This window comes from Pelodiscus sinensis, chromosome 1, assembly GCF_049634645.1.
Source record: "Pelodiscus sinensis isolate JC-2024 chromosome 1, ASM4963464v1, whole genome shotgun sequence".
In the NCBI taxonomy this organism is placed as follows: domain Eukaryota; kingdom Metazoa; phylum Chordata; order Testudines; family Trionychidae; genus Pelodiscus; species Pelodiscus sinensis.
Window position 1 is genome coordinate 59,783,694 of NC_134711.1, and position 15,601 is coordinate 59,799,294.

The following is a 15,601-nucleotide window of genomic DNA, read 5'->3' on the forward strand; positions in this document are numbered from 1 at the left end:
CACTGGCACTCTGTCCCCTGCTACAGAACCCTGTCCTCTGCCCTCCCAGCACCCTGTTCCCTCTTCCCTGCCCCCAGCCACAGACCTCTGTCCCCACAAAATGTATAATTATAAATGCTTCATTTTAGATTTAAACAGCATGAATAAAAAACAGACCATTTATTTCATAACTATAAACACGTGATTTTAACTTTATATATTGCATAATTTAAAAATAAACTGTTTATCAGAGTGTGTAAGTAAGGGCTGGGGATAGCAAGTGATGGACAGGAGGAGAATACAGAGGGCGGGGCTTCAAGGAAGGGGCGGGACGGTAGATCTTCGCCTGTTCGGAGATTTAAAAAGTGATCTTGGGTGTAAAAAGGTTGGAGACCACTGCTATAAGGTGATTGAGTAGTTGAAATTTTCCCCCTTATTGTGTGGATTCTTTTGCATTTATCAACGCAGAAATCCATTTGCCATTGTGTTGCCCATTCTCCCAGTTAGTTTAGGTCTCAAGTTCCTCCCATTACTGCCATAGAGCAGTTTTTAAACTAAGAGATGGAGGAAAGCCGATTGGTGCGGAGATGCACGTACATTGGAGGGAGACTTCTCTTAGAGGAGAATCCATTGATAGAGATTCTCTAAGCTGTAGTCAGAAAGAGAGGAGGGGAGAGGGCAAACCATGGGCCAGAGCAGACAAACAACCACATACAAAGGAATCCAATGCATCAGGGAAGGGCAGACAAATGAGCAGTGGCAAATTTTTAAAGTGCTTGTACACAAATGCTAGGAGTCTCACTAATAATATGGGTGAACTAGAGTACCTTGTATTAAATGAAGAGATTGACATAGACATCACTGCAACCTGGTGGAATGAGGAAAATCTGTGGGACACAATCATACCGGGATATAAAATATATAGAAAGGATAGAGCAGGCCGGGTGGGTGGCAGAGTGGCACTGTATGTGAAAGATAATGTAGAATCAAATGAAATAAAAATATTAAGCGAATCAACATGTTCAATAGAATCGCTACGGATAGTAATTCCATGCTCCAATAATAAGAAATTAGCAGTAGGGATATATTACCGACCACCTGACCAGGACAGCGATACTGACATTGAAATGCTGAGGGAGATTAGAGAGGCTACCAAAATAAAGAACTCTATAATAATGGGGGATTTTAATTACCCCCATATTTACTGGATACATGTCACCTCTGGAAGAGAAGCGGAGATAAAATTTCTCAATAGCTTAAATGACTGCTTCTTGGAGCAGCTGGTGCAGGAACCCACAAGGGGAGAGGCAATTCTCGATTTAGTCCTGAGTGGAGTGCAGGATCAGGTCCAGGAAATAACCGTTACAGGACCGCTTGGGAATAGTGACCATAATATAATAACGTTCAACATTCCTGTGGTGGGAAGAACACCTCAGCAGTCCAGCACCCTGGCATTTAATTTCAAAAAGGGGAATTACATAAAAATGAGGAGGTTAGTTAAACAGAAATTAAAAGGCACAGTGACTAGACCCAAATCCCTGAAAGCTGCATGGAAACTTTTTAAAGACACCATAATAGAGGCCCAACTTAAATGTATACCCCAAATTAAAAAACATAGCAAGAGACCTAAAAAAGAGTCACCATGGCTTAACCACCATGTAAAAGAAGCAGTGAGGGACAAAAAGGTATCTTTTAAGAAGTGGAAGTCCAATCCTAGTGAGATAAATAGAAAGAAATATAAACACTGTCAAATCAAGTGTAAAAATGTAATAAGAAAAGCAAAAAAAGATTTTGAGGAACAACTAGCCAAAGACTCAAAAAGAAATAACAAAATGTTTTTTAAGTACATTAGAAGCAGGAAGCCTGCTAAAAAAACCTATGGGTCCCCTAGACGATCAAGCTATAAAAGGAGCAATCAAGGACGATAAAGCCATTGCGGAGAAACTAAATGATTTCTTTGCTTCAGTCTTCACGGCTGAGGATGTTGGGGAGATTCTAAAATCTGCACCGTCCTTTGTGGGTGATGAATCAGAGGAACTGTCCCGGATTGAAGTGTCATTAGAGGAGGTTTTGGAACAAATAGAAAAACTTAACGTTCACAAATCTCCTGGACCGGATGGCATTCATCCAAGGGTTCTAAAAGAACTCAAATGAGAAATTGCTGAGCTATTATCTGTGGTTTGTTACCTATCCTTTAAATCGGCTTCCGTACCTAATGACTGGAAGGTAGCCAACGTGACACCAATATTTAAAAAGGGCTCTAGAGGCGATCCTGGCAATTACAGACCGGTAAGTCTAACTTCAGTACCGGGCCAATTAGTCAAAACAATAGCAAAGAATAAAATTGTGAAGCATGTAGAAGAACATAATTTGTGGGACAAAAGTCAACATGGTTTCTGTAAAGGGAAATCCTGTCTTATTAATCTATTAGAGTTCTTTGAAGGGGTTAACAAACATGCGGACAAGGGGGATCCAGTAGATATAGTATACTTGGATTTTCAGAAAGCATTTGACAGGGTCCCTCACCAAAGGCTCTTGTGTAAATTACATGGCCATGGGATAGGAGGGAAGGTCCTTTCTTGGATTGAGAACTGGTTAAAAGACAGGAAACAAAGGGTAGGAATAAATGGTAAATTTTCAGATTGGAGAGAGGTAACTAGTGGTGTCCCCCAGGGACCAATCCTTTTCAACTTATTCATAAATGATCTGGAGAAAGGGGTAAGCAGTGAGGTAGTAAAGTTTGCAGATGATACAAAACTGTTTAGGATAGTCAAGACAGAAGCAGACTGTGAGGGACTCCAAGAAGATCTCACCAGACTGAGTGATTGGGCAACAAAATGGCAAATGAAATTTAATGTGGATAAGTGTAAAGTAATGCATATCGGGAAAAATAACCCCAATTATACGTACAGTATGATGGGGGCTAATTTGGCTACGACAAATCAGGAAAGAGATCTTGGAGATATCATTGACAGTTCTCTGAAAACTTCCACGCAGTGTGCAGCGGCGGTCAAAAAGGCAAATAGGATGCTAGGAATTATTAGGAAAGGGATAGAAAATAAGACCCAGAATATCTTACTGCCCCTGTATAAAACTATGGTACGCCCACATCTTGAATACTGTATACAGATGTGCTCTCCTCACCTCAAAAAAGATATTTTGGCCTTGGAAAGGGTTCAGAAAAGGGCAACTAAAATGATTAGGGGTTTGGAATGGGTCCCATATGAGGAGAGGTTAAAGCAACTGGGACTTTTCAGTTTAGAAAAGAGGAGACTGAGGAGGGATATGATAGAGGTATATAAAATCAGGAGTGGTATGGAGAGGGCAAATAAAGAAAAGTTCTTTATTAGTTCCCTAAGTAGAAGAACTAGAGGACACCAAATGAAATTAATGGGTAGCAGGTTTAAAACTAATAAAAGAAAGTTCTTCTTCACACAGCGCATAGTCAACTTGTGGAACTCCTTGTCAGAGGAGGCTAGGACTATAATAGAGTTTAAAGAGAAGCTAGATAATTTCCTGGAGGTTAGGTCCAAAAAAGGCTATTAGCCAGGGGATAAAATGGTGTCCCTGGCCTCTGTTTGTCAGAGGCTGGAGAGGGATGGCAGGAGACAAATAGCTTGATCATTGTCTTCGGTCTGTCCTCTCTTGGGCACCTGGTGCTGGCCGCTGTCAGCAGACAGGATACTGGGCTAGATGGACCTTTGGTCTGACCCAGTACGGCCGTTCTTATGTTCGCTCTACCTAGACTAACTTAAATAATAGGATTACCTGCAAATCTGGCTACCTCACTGCTCATTCCCCTTTGCAGAGAAATGATAAATATATTAAACACTGCAATAACTATTACAGAATCTTGACTCACCTTGCTGTTAACCCTTTGCCAAAAGGGAATTTGATCATTTGTTTCTCCTCTGAGTTTCCCTTCACTTACCTGTTTTTAATACTTTGCCCCTTCACACAATAACTTTCTTTTTCCCCAGTAGCTTCGTGCGGCACCATATCCAATTCCTTTCAAAAGTCTAGGGTAATCTACCCTACAAGCACTTCTGCGGCACATCATTCAAGAAAATGAATGTTAAACCAGATACTACCATATTTATAAAATAATGATTTTAAACACATGAAAGAGTCACATGGTATGTCCTTTGTCTTGCCTCTCTATCATCTCACTCCAAGACTAAGGTCATAACACTAGACAACAATCTCTGATTTATTTAAGGTTTTGACTTGTAAAAAGGAAAAGTTACACAGAGGGTGATCCCTTTGCACAATACATGCACACTTTTGACTTAGACAGATTTACACTGACTTTTTTCCCTTTTCAGGGCTCAGCAACAGCATGCACTTACCAGCCAGTCATGTTAAAGTCCCTGTAGAGCATCCTCTTCCCAACTTCCTTGCGCTGTACCCTCCTTGGAAACTCTAAATGAGTGAATTCGTTTCCCAGCAAGTGGGGCTGCATGAAAGCCTATGGGCAAAAAACGAGAAACCATACTCATTTCATACTAAAAAAATCATTCATATTGTATGAGATAGTCTCAAATTTGTATTCCTGTGTACGAATACTGTTTGCTAGGATCATCGCCTCTTTTTAAACAGTAAAAAATACATAAAAGCAGGAAGGGAATGACTATTTGGTGATTAGGGAGTATTGGATTAGATTTCTCCACTACTCTGTTTCTTAGAGGAGTGAGATCTCCGCCAAGTCTTCTATGTCTTCCCTACTTTTAACATACCAACATTTAGCAGCTTTATAGCACTAGTCACCCATTTAACTCAAGGCAGTTTGATAAGGCAGATAGGCATTATCATCATGGCTAAGATTCTGCCATGGGTATTTTTAGCAAAAGTCACAGACAGGTCATGGGCAAGAAACAGTGGCTACTGAGGCAAGGGCTGAGCGCTGCTACTCCAGCGCCCAACGCCAGCCACTGTTCCGGAAGGCCTAGTGCTGACCACCCATCAGCTGTTCTGGAAGTTGCTGCTCCAGCAGCCCTGCCCCAGAAGTAGTCATAACGATTCCTGAATGTCATGGAATCCATTACCTGCAGGATGGAATTGCAGCCTTAATTATCATCCCATTTTATAGCTGCTGAACTAGAGAGAGCGTGTGTGCACAGCCAGGCTCCTGCCCCCTAGTTCAGCACCAGCAACAATCTAGTGTTACCAACATACCATGGTACCTGTAGTCTTCATTCAGCTAGCCCGTTTCCATTTTTGTAGCACTTTTTTAATTAATTGCTTTCCTTATTAAAAAACCAAAGCAGTTCTGACCTATTTTTCCTGCTAAAAACTTATACTAGTTCCTGACAAACTGCTGATAATAAACCAACCCTGGGTTATAAAATATTTTCTGTACTATGAGTATATCTGGTCCTAGAAGTGAATAATTATTCATGCTGCACAGATCCAACCACAGTATGGGGTAAGCACATTTACCAGAGCTGGTCAGAAAATGGAGTCTGCACCCCTGCTCAAATTTTCAGCCAACAACTGAAATATTTCCGTCCTGCTTCATGAAAGTTGTAGTTTGGGTGCTTCATTTTCCCATTTTCCAATATGTGCCAGGTTAAACTGCATCTTCCTAAATGATGCACCACGGTGTCAGTTCTTGGTGATAGAAGGCAGTATTGTGATGGAACTCATCATGGCAACTGCATGGTGGCAGTGCATTGTGGGAGTTTAAATTTGTTCAATGAGCCTGGCCCATAGAAATGAACTAGAGCATGAAGCACCACAATTGTAATTCCCATGAGGCACTGTGGTGGCATTTCAGAATCACAATACTTCTGTTTCCAGCCAAAATGTTTTGGCTTTCAAGAATTCAATTTAAAATAATCATTCTTTTGTGTGGAAATCAGAAACCCTTCACAGAAAATTTAATTTCAGTTAACCCCTCCCAATTTTCTGGCAGAAACAGCTTTGCTGAAATGTTTTTGGGCTGACCCTAACAATATTTACACAGCTCTGCTAATATTCCTCAGTTTTGATCTGTTGCACTTGATCTATTGAGAGCCTGAGTCCCTTGACCAAAGACTGCTTGCTAATCTTTCTCTATATATACATTTTTCTTTCCTGTGGGATGACAAAGTGACATCACGTCGTCACTGGTGTCATCTCGCCCTCAGCTCCAGACAGCTCCAGATCCTTCCGCTGCAGTCTGCAGCCCCTCCTCGCACCACGCTACCACTGCTGCTGGCCAGACCATGCCCAGAATATGCACCCTTGCCTTTCCTGCTGACCGGCCTCTTCCCCGACAACCCTACCGGCTGCAGCCCCTCCTCTCACCATGATGCTACTATTGCCACCAGCCGCCCTGGCCACCTTTACCGCTGCCATTGGCTGCCCGGCCCTGCCCCCTGGTCCTAGTCACCTTTCTCACTGACCAGCCTCTTCCCCCACAGCCCTATCAGCTTCAGCCCCTCCTGGTGCTAGGCCTAGCCCCCTTACTCAGTCCCCCTTCAGTTGAGACTCCACACCCTCAGCCCTCTCACATATGGTAGTTCTACCACCTCACTCCACCACGAGGTTGAAGCACCAGCACTGGCTTCCTGTGGGTGGGAGGGAGGGAGTCCCAAGGCTCCCCATGCACTGCTGCTTCCCTTCCCCCTCCCATGGCTGGGGGAACAGCAGCACAGGGACGTGCTTCAAGGAGGATTTTCCTGCTGTTCCTCTAGCTGGGGGAGAGAAGGGAAACGGCAGCATGCAGGGAGTCTCGGGGCTTTCTTCTCTCCCGCCCCCTGCAGTAAGCTAGTGCTGTTGCTTCAACCTCACGGGGAGAGAGGAGAAAGGGGGTGAGGCTGGAGCACCAGTGCGGGCTCTCTGCTATCAGGGGAGAAGGGGGGCTGAGCTGGAGCTGGTGAGTGAGGGAGCTGGGGGGGGGCCTCAGCAAGTGAGTGAGGGGGTAGGGGGTTGGGGTCTCGGGTTGCGGGGGGTGAGGCTGGAATGCCAGCATGGGCTCCCAGCGTGGCCCCAGCCTCCTTACTCACTACCCTGCTGAGACCCTGCACCCAATCCACTTGCTCACCACCCTGCCGATATCCCGCATCCCAGCCCCCTCACTCACCACCCTGCCAAGACCCAGCACACCCAACACCCTCACTCACTGCCCTGCTGGGGCCTCATGCCCCGAGCCCCCTCACACACACCCTCCACTGAAATCCCACATCCTCAGCCTGCTTCCTGTCCCCCTTCCCTCTGGCCAGACACCTACACCCCAGCCCGTTCTTGCCTCCTTCCCCCAGCTAGACACCTATGCCCAGAGAGAGGGGGGTCGGTGAGCATAGCGAGCAGGGGGCACAGCCCCCCAGTGTTACTAAAGGGTATGGTGATTCTGTGATGCGGACCAATATCAGACTAAATGACTCCTTTTCATTTGGGTCCTAGGAGGCAGTAATGCCGAAATCCCCTGAAGTGAAAAGTGAATCTGTTAACACTATATCTGAGCTCATGTACATAATTAACTGTTGTGTTTCCTCTCCACATTCTACCATAAGCAGCAGCAGCAAAAGGACAAATGAAAGAAACATTTAATGATAATTTACATGTGATGGGTTTTCTGCATTTATTGACAGTGAACTCCTGCCTGAGACAAACAAGTCAAATTTACCAGGGATCATTGGGCCTACAGTAGACAGACAGAAGTTGCATTTCCTTCACCCTTCTGAAAATGGCCCCTTTTGTCCTGTTCAGCTGGCTAAGGGTATAAAATCTGCCTTATCTTCACGAGCAGCTGCACTCAGGGAAGATCAAATGAGCTGGCATTAGTTTCTAGGTATGTCATAAATCTAGTGCTCATGAAAAGTGACTAGTTGGGAGTGCTATTTACTGATCTACACAACAGTTCTTGTACAAATAGGTCACAATAAAATATTCCTTCCATTTAAGGCATGGAACTTACTGAACTCAGTGGGAGCTAGGTCAGGCTTAACACATCACAACTCTTGCCTAAAATAAATCAATTGCTTCCATTCTTTTATCCAGACATCTTTTGGGGAAAAACCTCCAGCTCACTGAAATGGAATCAAGGCAGATGTTTTTCTGAGTAGCTGACTAGGTTGCAGTCTACTTTCAAGGCCCAACTCTCAAGCTTGTAAGTTCCACCAAATCCCTTCTCAGCACAGAACAACATTACTGTATTTCATAACTGTAATCTTCAATGAAGTTCCCCTAAAATATTGTCATAAAAGTCCATGCAGACGGATCTCTGTTCTCTGTTAAAAGAAATACTGTTGAGATATTACAGTTAGAACATTTCTGATCTGGCAACATCGGGGCTTTGAACTGAGCCTAGTGGTAGTTGTGGGGTGGTCAGTTGTGAGGGGAGCAGGAGCTGGTGATCAGGAGGAGAGCCCAGGATGGCAGCAGAGCAGCTGGAATTGACCTTCCCCGGTCCGGCAAACTACCTCGTTTGAGATCGGTCAGTCCCAAGGGTGCTGGACCTGGGAGGTCCAACCTGTACTGATTTTAAAAAAATATCTAGTGATGTCAAAACTAAAGAAGAGGATTTCTATACTTTTACTTTAGTATTTTAGATATCCTATACGTAAATTTACATACAATCATTGAATTTATCTTTCTTTTTTATTGAAAACTATACATGTCTAAAACCATTAATTTAGTAAATTGCACTATTAAATATATTTGGTAATTTCTGAGAGCTCAGAGATGGGACAGAAACCTGATTGCTAATTTTAATAGAGAATTTTATATTTTCCTGATTTTCTAAATAAATTTCAGAAACTCAATATTATATTACAACTTTGGCTGGGATTTTCCACTATTTACTCTTTTAATCTGCCATGTTAAAAAGTGAAATCCATATTTAGTTTGGAATGTTGCTGATTCCATTTTTTAAAAATTGTATTATCTTGAGCAAATATTTATAAATGCAGTCAAAGCTTGGTGTTCTCTGAAGTTAAAAAGACAGCATTGTTTTAAAAACAAACAAACAAACAAAAACAACAACGAAACCTAACACCTATGGGTTTTTCACCCATGGATTATAAAATTGCTTGTTATACTATAGAGAGGTCCAAAAGAAACCAAATTAAAAAGGCTTTTAGCAATATTTTTTTTTCTTGGAAAACAAGAATTTCCCTTATTGCAAAGGGAAAGTGATTGTGAAAGAATGCATTTCATAAAGATTTACTCAGATGGAAAATGTAAGGTCACACGTGAAATAAGATTAATAAAACTGGCAGAGCTATCAGTGGACTGCTAATGTTCAAATAAGATTTCTCTTCTGCAGCCAACCCTCAATGGTTGATTTATAATCTCAGAATCTTAACTTGATTCTAGTATTTTTGACGTCAGTAAAACAGAAGGAGAAGAAGAATTTGGAAGCTGCTGGTGTCTGCATGTGAGCTGAATTCTTATGTGAAGGAACATTTCTTTTGCAGTTATTCTTGATGTTTCCCTGGTAATTCTATAAAGTGGTAAGAATATGCTACTATAAAATCCAAGATTCACTCCTTTCAGACTGACTTAAAACTGTTCCTTCTTCACTACAAAGCATGGCTCTTTGCCTTCCCTGGGTAGCAGATTGGCTTTTGCAATAGTACAAGAAAACACATACACAACAAAAACCTTAAACATCTGCAGCTCTTTAAAGGAGATCCACAAGCAGACAAAAAAAATCTCTGTAATTGATCAACAAAAGCAAAATGGCAATCGATTCTAATAACATTTAAGCAGTGATAATATGCCACATTTACCAATGATTTTGCATATACTAAGTCTAGGTTATAAAGAATGCTAAGAGAAAAATATACTTCACAGAAAAAAAAAAGCAAAAGCAACCAATCTCAGTGAATACCAAATACTTTACTTTCTGTATCCTTAACAATGTAATTAAAAAGGCTTCACTATACTATTCTAGTTTTAGGGCACAAAAAACATTTTCCACCATTTTGATCTTTATTACTATCTGCTTTGGCACAAATCTACAGTATTCTGTATTATGTGCTTTTGGAGTCAGCCATTTTATGGTTGGCTATATCAAAGATTCACCCTTAGTTATGTTCTTTTAACAGTTAGCCATGTAGAAAGCATCCCACACATGGAAATGTGAGTCACTTTTCTTTCAAGTAGCGGGTTTCCCTTTTGCCTTTTTATTAAAATTGATCTGCAAAGCAAATGTGAAAACCAAGTCATATTTATGTATAAATATCCCAACAAATTAGGCTGTAGAGTGCATTCATGTGCTCACAATTCTCTCTGTGAAGTTGTTTGATACTGACTTGTTCAGTCATGTTATAGAATGTATCATTTTGACATCTAACATCAGAAGCTTCATTGCAACCGATAGTGTTATCAGTGCTGGCATTTTTACGCACACATATAGCCAAGCTTCAAGGTATATTACTATTCCTTTAATAGGAGGACAGTTATCCTTGTACATTTTTCTGAAGTACATTTTAGTGCCTGACCCCAGACAAACTAGAATGAGTTGAGTGTGATGCACGCAGAAGACTACTAGGGCTGGATCCATATTCAAGCGAAACAACAGGGAATCTAAATAGGGGGAAACATTAGACAAAGAAAACAAGTCTCCAGGGTCAGATCCTCAGTGGACAGTTGTAGTTTCCCTTAATACAGTAAAGTTTCCAACTGGCATAGAACTGACACTGGCTTTCCCTAGCACCAGATGGACACAAAAAGTAGCTTATAGCCACCTTTGCGCTTCCTTTTGCCTGGTGCATCAAGCAGAGCTTTGGTGCATCTGAAGATTTGGATCTGAGGTGAATGTGTAAAGAAACGTGAGAGTAAGACATACAGACAAAACTGATATTTTGGAAGTAAACCATACCATCTGATTATCAGGAAGTTGAAAGGAGCTCTCCCCCTCCCCAAATCATACAGTGTTGCCATACACCAGATAGTACTTTGTAAACTAACCTTTTGGACAGAGAAATATCTATTTAAAAGAATTATATGAGGGGAAGAATGATCTTGTGACTATGGCACTAGACATACTCAAGAGATCTGTGTTCAGTTCCCAGCTCCAGAACAGACTTATATATTGCAGAGCAAGGTATATTATCTCTTTGAGGCACAGTTCCCCAACCACTAAAAGAAACAAGAACAATTCCTTCTGCCTACTCCTGGTCTTTCTAGACTGCTAACTTTCTGAGGCAGGAACATTGCCTTAAACTATGTACAGACAGTGGTTAGCCCCGATTTCTAAGTATGTTTATAATGCAAATGATAATGTACCATTCTGCAATACATTTTAGTTGATAGTACTCAAACTTTCCAAAGGGAATACATGGTAAAATACATGTGGCAAAACCACACTAAATGGCAAAATATGGAACATTCAAATGAAAACTCTCTTCAAAAGGTAACAGCCAATCTCAACAGGTACATTCTTTGCTAGCTCAAATGCTGATGTGTCAGAAAACTCCAGAAGGCAACAGATCAGTGCACAGTCTCACTATTTTGAAGCAAAAGGACAACACGTAAGAGGCTGGCAAAAGCCTGTCTAGAGAAGGGTCTACTACATGCATGGAACCTATCTGAGAGCAAAACAACCCCAAGTGCTGTGAATCTGGAGAGAGAAGGGAATGCAAATGTAACACTTGGACACCTTTTGCTATATGGTCTGCATGGTTAGCTATTGTAACTTTAAGAGTAGATGCCTGATAGGAGGGAGTCTGCAACTGGAAGCTCAAAGAAGTTTCTACTCATTGACAGAGCATGCTGCTTATGCTGCAAATATCCATACAGCTTTATGGAACCAATGAAAGCCAGGGTCTGCATTTAGTTAAATTTTCTACTAAAGTAGTAACAGTAGATGAGGCTGTTCCTTACTAGACAGTTTACAAATGGAAGCCCAAGTGATCCAGAAGGGTCATTCTCATGGATATTTTAGGACAGGCCATACTAAAACTGTGTTATAATTTGGATTGGTCAGAAAATCCGATGTCTAAAAGTTTTCCTGTACTGTTAAACCAGTTCTAGTTCCAGTTCCAACAGTGAACTGGGCCACTTTCTTCTGTATTTCTGGAGGAGACAAGACTGCAGTGGATTTATGGTTCATTTGAACTAAACACATTCCGACTGAGGTAATATTACAGGCACTGACAACTGCAGAGAGAAATATTTATGCTAAAAAGACCAGAATGAGCAGATTGTGTTGTTCAGTGTACAAGGGAGGGGGAACTGGGAAACTACATTTAAATGGGAAGCCAGACACGTGCATCTAAACAAATCCCAAGTAAATACCCTTAAGTCAAGGGAGTGCAGTGAATATTGGTTTCCAGCGACATAAGGATGAAAAGAGCCAGATGAGGGCCCTGGAAAGATGAGGATGACCAGGAACTTCATATAATTTAGATACATTTTAATTAAGCATTTGGATTTTTTGGAGTGAGGTGTTTATTTAAGGTAAACAAAAAAACATGGAGTTGTTTTGAGGTTCGCCTTAAAAAAACAGATGTTTTCTAAGTATCTCAAAGTATTGGTAGGTGGATACCTTGTTTTGTTTTTATACTAAAGTTGAAGTCTTACTTATGGAATGTTTGAAATTATCTCTAATTTTGTTTCATGCTTTTGCTATCTTATGTGTATTTCCTTTGAACATGATACCCCGGGCTCAGGCTACATATACAAATGAAATAAACAAAGGTGAAGAAAATTCCAGGGGAAACAGCAGAAGTGCTTTTCAAATCAGTTGCTGTTTTCACATATAAGCCAGAAAGGACATCAAAAGAGCAAAAATCCCTTGTAGGCAGTGCTTTATCTCTTATTTCCCAGAGAAGTGCCAGGCTCCCAAGATACTACAGATTCCCTTTATTTTATAGGAAAACAAATCATTTTAAATATAACTAAGCATAAATATGTATTAGGCCTGTTTTGTGTTTGGCTCTCTGAATATGAATATTTCCCAAAGTAATTCTTTTCTCTGAAAATTTCAGACTCAAGCAATGAACTGGAATAGGACTTAAATCTGAATAAAAACAAAAAGGCATTTCATTCAAAAGCATTTAAGAAACCCCTAACAACTCTGCATATCTGCCCTGCCAAATACTATGACAATTGGACCAGGCTAAACATAAAAGGTATTATGCAGCAGGACAGTAGGCGTTGACTTACCCAGTTAATAAGGAGGCTGCACTAACTTTTAACTCTTGAGAGGCAAACCAAAAGAGACCGGTTTGTAATAGATAAGAAATCTGTTTGCAATGCCTACTTTTTATTATCTCATATGTGATACAGCAATCAGCGGGCTCAACTGTTAGCTTCAATGGTGTAAAAATAAAATGGTGGATTGAGTCAGAAATTCAAAATATATTTGGTTATTTGTTACATGGCATCTAGGGTACGAGTGTTTTGCACACAATGCATCTATCTCTCATCAGCTAATCATTGACCTCAGGGGGTTCTGCTGCCCTAAGCAAACTAGAGCAGCTTAACATTTAAACACTATCCATCGCTCCTGATTCATAGTTACCCACACTGAATGAGACCACCTCTATGGTAGATTCAGCTTAGGTAGAGATCTTTGTGAGTCATGCTAATAAAACAAGGGGAAAAAATATGCACCAGTGTGTTTCACACCCAAATGTCAAGATGGCTACATTCTATACCTTGTACAATAAATAACAGGAATGAGTTATGTACCCTAAGCAGTTTGTTCATAAACGTGCTATAATAAAATGTTACCTAACAATGCTTGTGAACACCACAGCAACAGTTAGCAGCAGCAGCTAGTACAGCCCTCAGGTCTCTTACCAGATATTGTAGTCGCTGACGCTCACTCTCAGGCGTGAATTCTGAAGACATTGGGATAACTTCTTTGTTCCTGATTATTATAGCCCTGCAATTTTATTGTTATAAAACATTGTTAGTAGAGACTACAGAAAATACTGGGACATATGGTCTGTTTCTAACATTGCTGGGTGCTTATTCTGCTTGGACCAGAGCAAGACCAAAAAAGGCTCCCCCCCTCCCCCCGCAAAAAAAAAGATTATGAAAACAAGATACAAACTCTTGTCTCATTTTATTTTTGGTCAAATGGCAAAGCAGTAGATTTGCTTATGGCAAATTCACTTCATTAGAGCTCAGAAAAATCAGGCAGCCAAACAATAAGGGCAGGAATTATTTCAACCCAAGAATACAGGGTCTATTTTTATTAGTGAAAGCCAGACACTCAGAGGAGGTGCTGCAGATTTACTGATTGCAGAGCCACCCTTTGCAAGCTTTAATCCCAGTAACAACGAACATTCTCCAACCTGCTGGTTTCAGATGACTCATGCAATGCACTTTCCAGTTATTGATTGGTCATATAGCATATCGTAACATTTCCATTCTCGCAGCAAATGGAAATGGCAAAGCAAATCCTGTTTAACACAAATCTAACTAGTTACCTGCCAGAAGAAGACAGGTAATGGGATGGCTATATATCATCTGGCAGATTTCACACACATTTCTGCAAACAGCACAGAGAAGAAAATTCTACCAAATAATGAACATTCTTCTGTCATCCCTATAATATATCTGTATAAAATAAAATGTCACATTTGTCCTCTGTGTACCTGTTTTAGCCAATAGAAGTTGCACTAAAGGAGAATTTAGTCCATAATGTTTCAACTGTATTTATTGTTCATGTATCTATTCTAACAATAGAATTTTAGTCTCAGACCTTTTCATTATTTATTCAGCCTCTTAAGTAGTGCACATAACATGCTTTATACTTTGGTTAGAGAATATGTACATGCTCCCAAATATTTTATTATCGTTAGATCTGCCCACCTAGATCATTAGAGCAGCTTAACATTTTAACACTATTCTGATTTCTCCAATTTTGCCATTATAGTATGCGTACACAAGACCCGTTATTGTTATTTTTATTCAAGTTTTTACAGTCCTAAAATTGTATCAGTCCTTTCTTTTGTGATCCTTTATGCACTTGTGTTATTCATATCCTACTCCTCTGATAATCTAATCAGTTTGTTGACTGCTATCCTACACAGACTATCTTACTGGGGCTGAAAAGCCATCAAAGGATATTCTATGTCCACAAACACTTTGATGAACCCTAGTGGAGATTAAAAAGACAAACCCTCCTTGAAGAACAATCCTTAAAGCACTGCTTTACACAATTAGCTCTATCGCATCACTACAATACATAACATACCTGTGAGTCATTTCATGCTATATTGGATTAATGTAATATACAAACCACCAGCTAATATTCAAATGTTGCAAATAATGCAATGGAATAATGCAGGGGGGAAATGGGTAGGATTGTAGGGTTTCTGTGGAAATGAGCAGGGATGCCTGGAAGTTGTATTGCAGAGAACGCAGGACTTCTGTTACAAAGAGTCTGTAGGGCGAGGAAAATGGGGAGAGGGAAGGATAGTTTTGACAAACTATGAGCTTATTGCTGCAAATATAGCTAGAAGGCAACACACACAGAAACCCACCCTACAGCATATCATTTGTTTCATGAAAGCTAAATCCCATTGCTATTACTATCAGAAATTCCTTTTATTTTTTGTGTGGGGAGGGATTCCCCTTGTGGTAATAAGTAAATCATTTTAAAATGGGGGAAGAGCACTGAGGAGATATTTTTGCACAATCTTCTTCTGAGCAGAGTTTAAATTAGCAATGGGCA

At 40.7% G+C, this 15,601-nt stretch overlaps 1 protein-coding gene across 2 annotated transcripts in view; it reads right to left on the reverse strand.

The window, feature by feature from the left end:
• The window catches only part of PPM1H (protein phosphatase, Mg2+/Mn2+ dependent 1H), a 194,880-nt gene that overhangs the window by 47,707 nt on the left and 131,572 nt on the right, over positions 1-15,601 (reverse strand). For both annotated transcript variants that reach the window (XM_075930876.1, XM_075930885.1), the window contains exons 5-6: positions 13,717-13,801; positions 4,329-4,447 (exon numbers count right to left, since the gene is read on the reverse strand). In XM_075930876.1, coding sequence (XP_075786991.1) covers positions 4,329-4,447; positions 13,717-13,801 — 204 coding nt within the window. The remainder of the gene's footprint in view (positions 1-4,328; positions 4,448-13,716; positions 13,802-15,601) is intronic.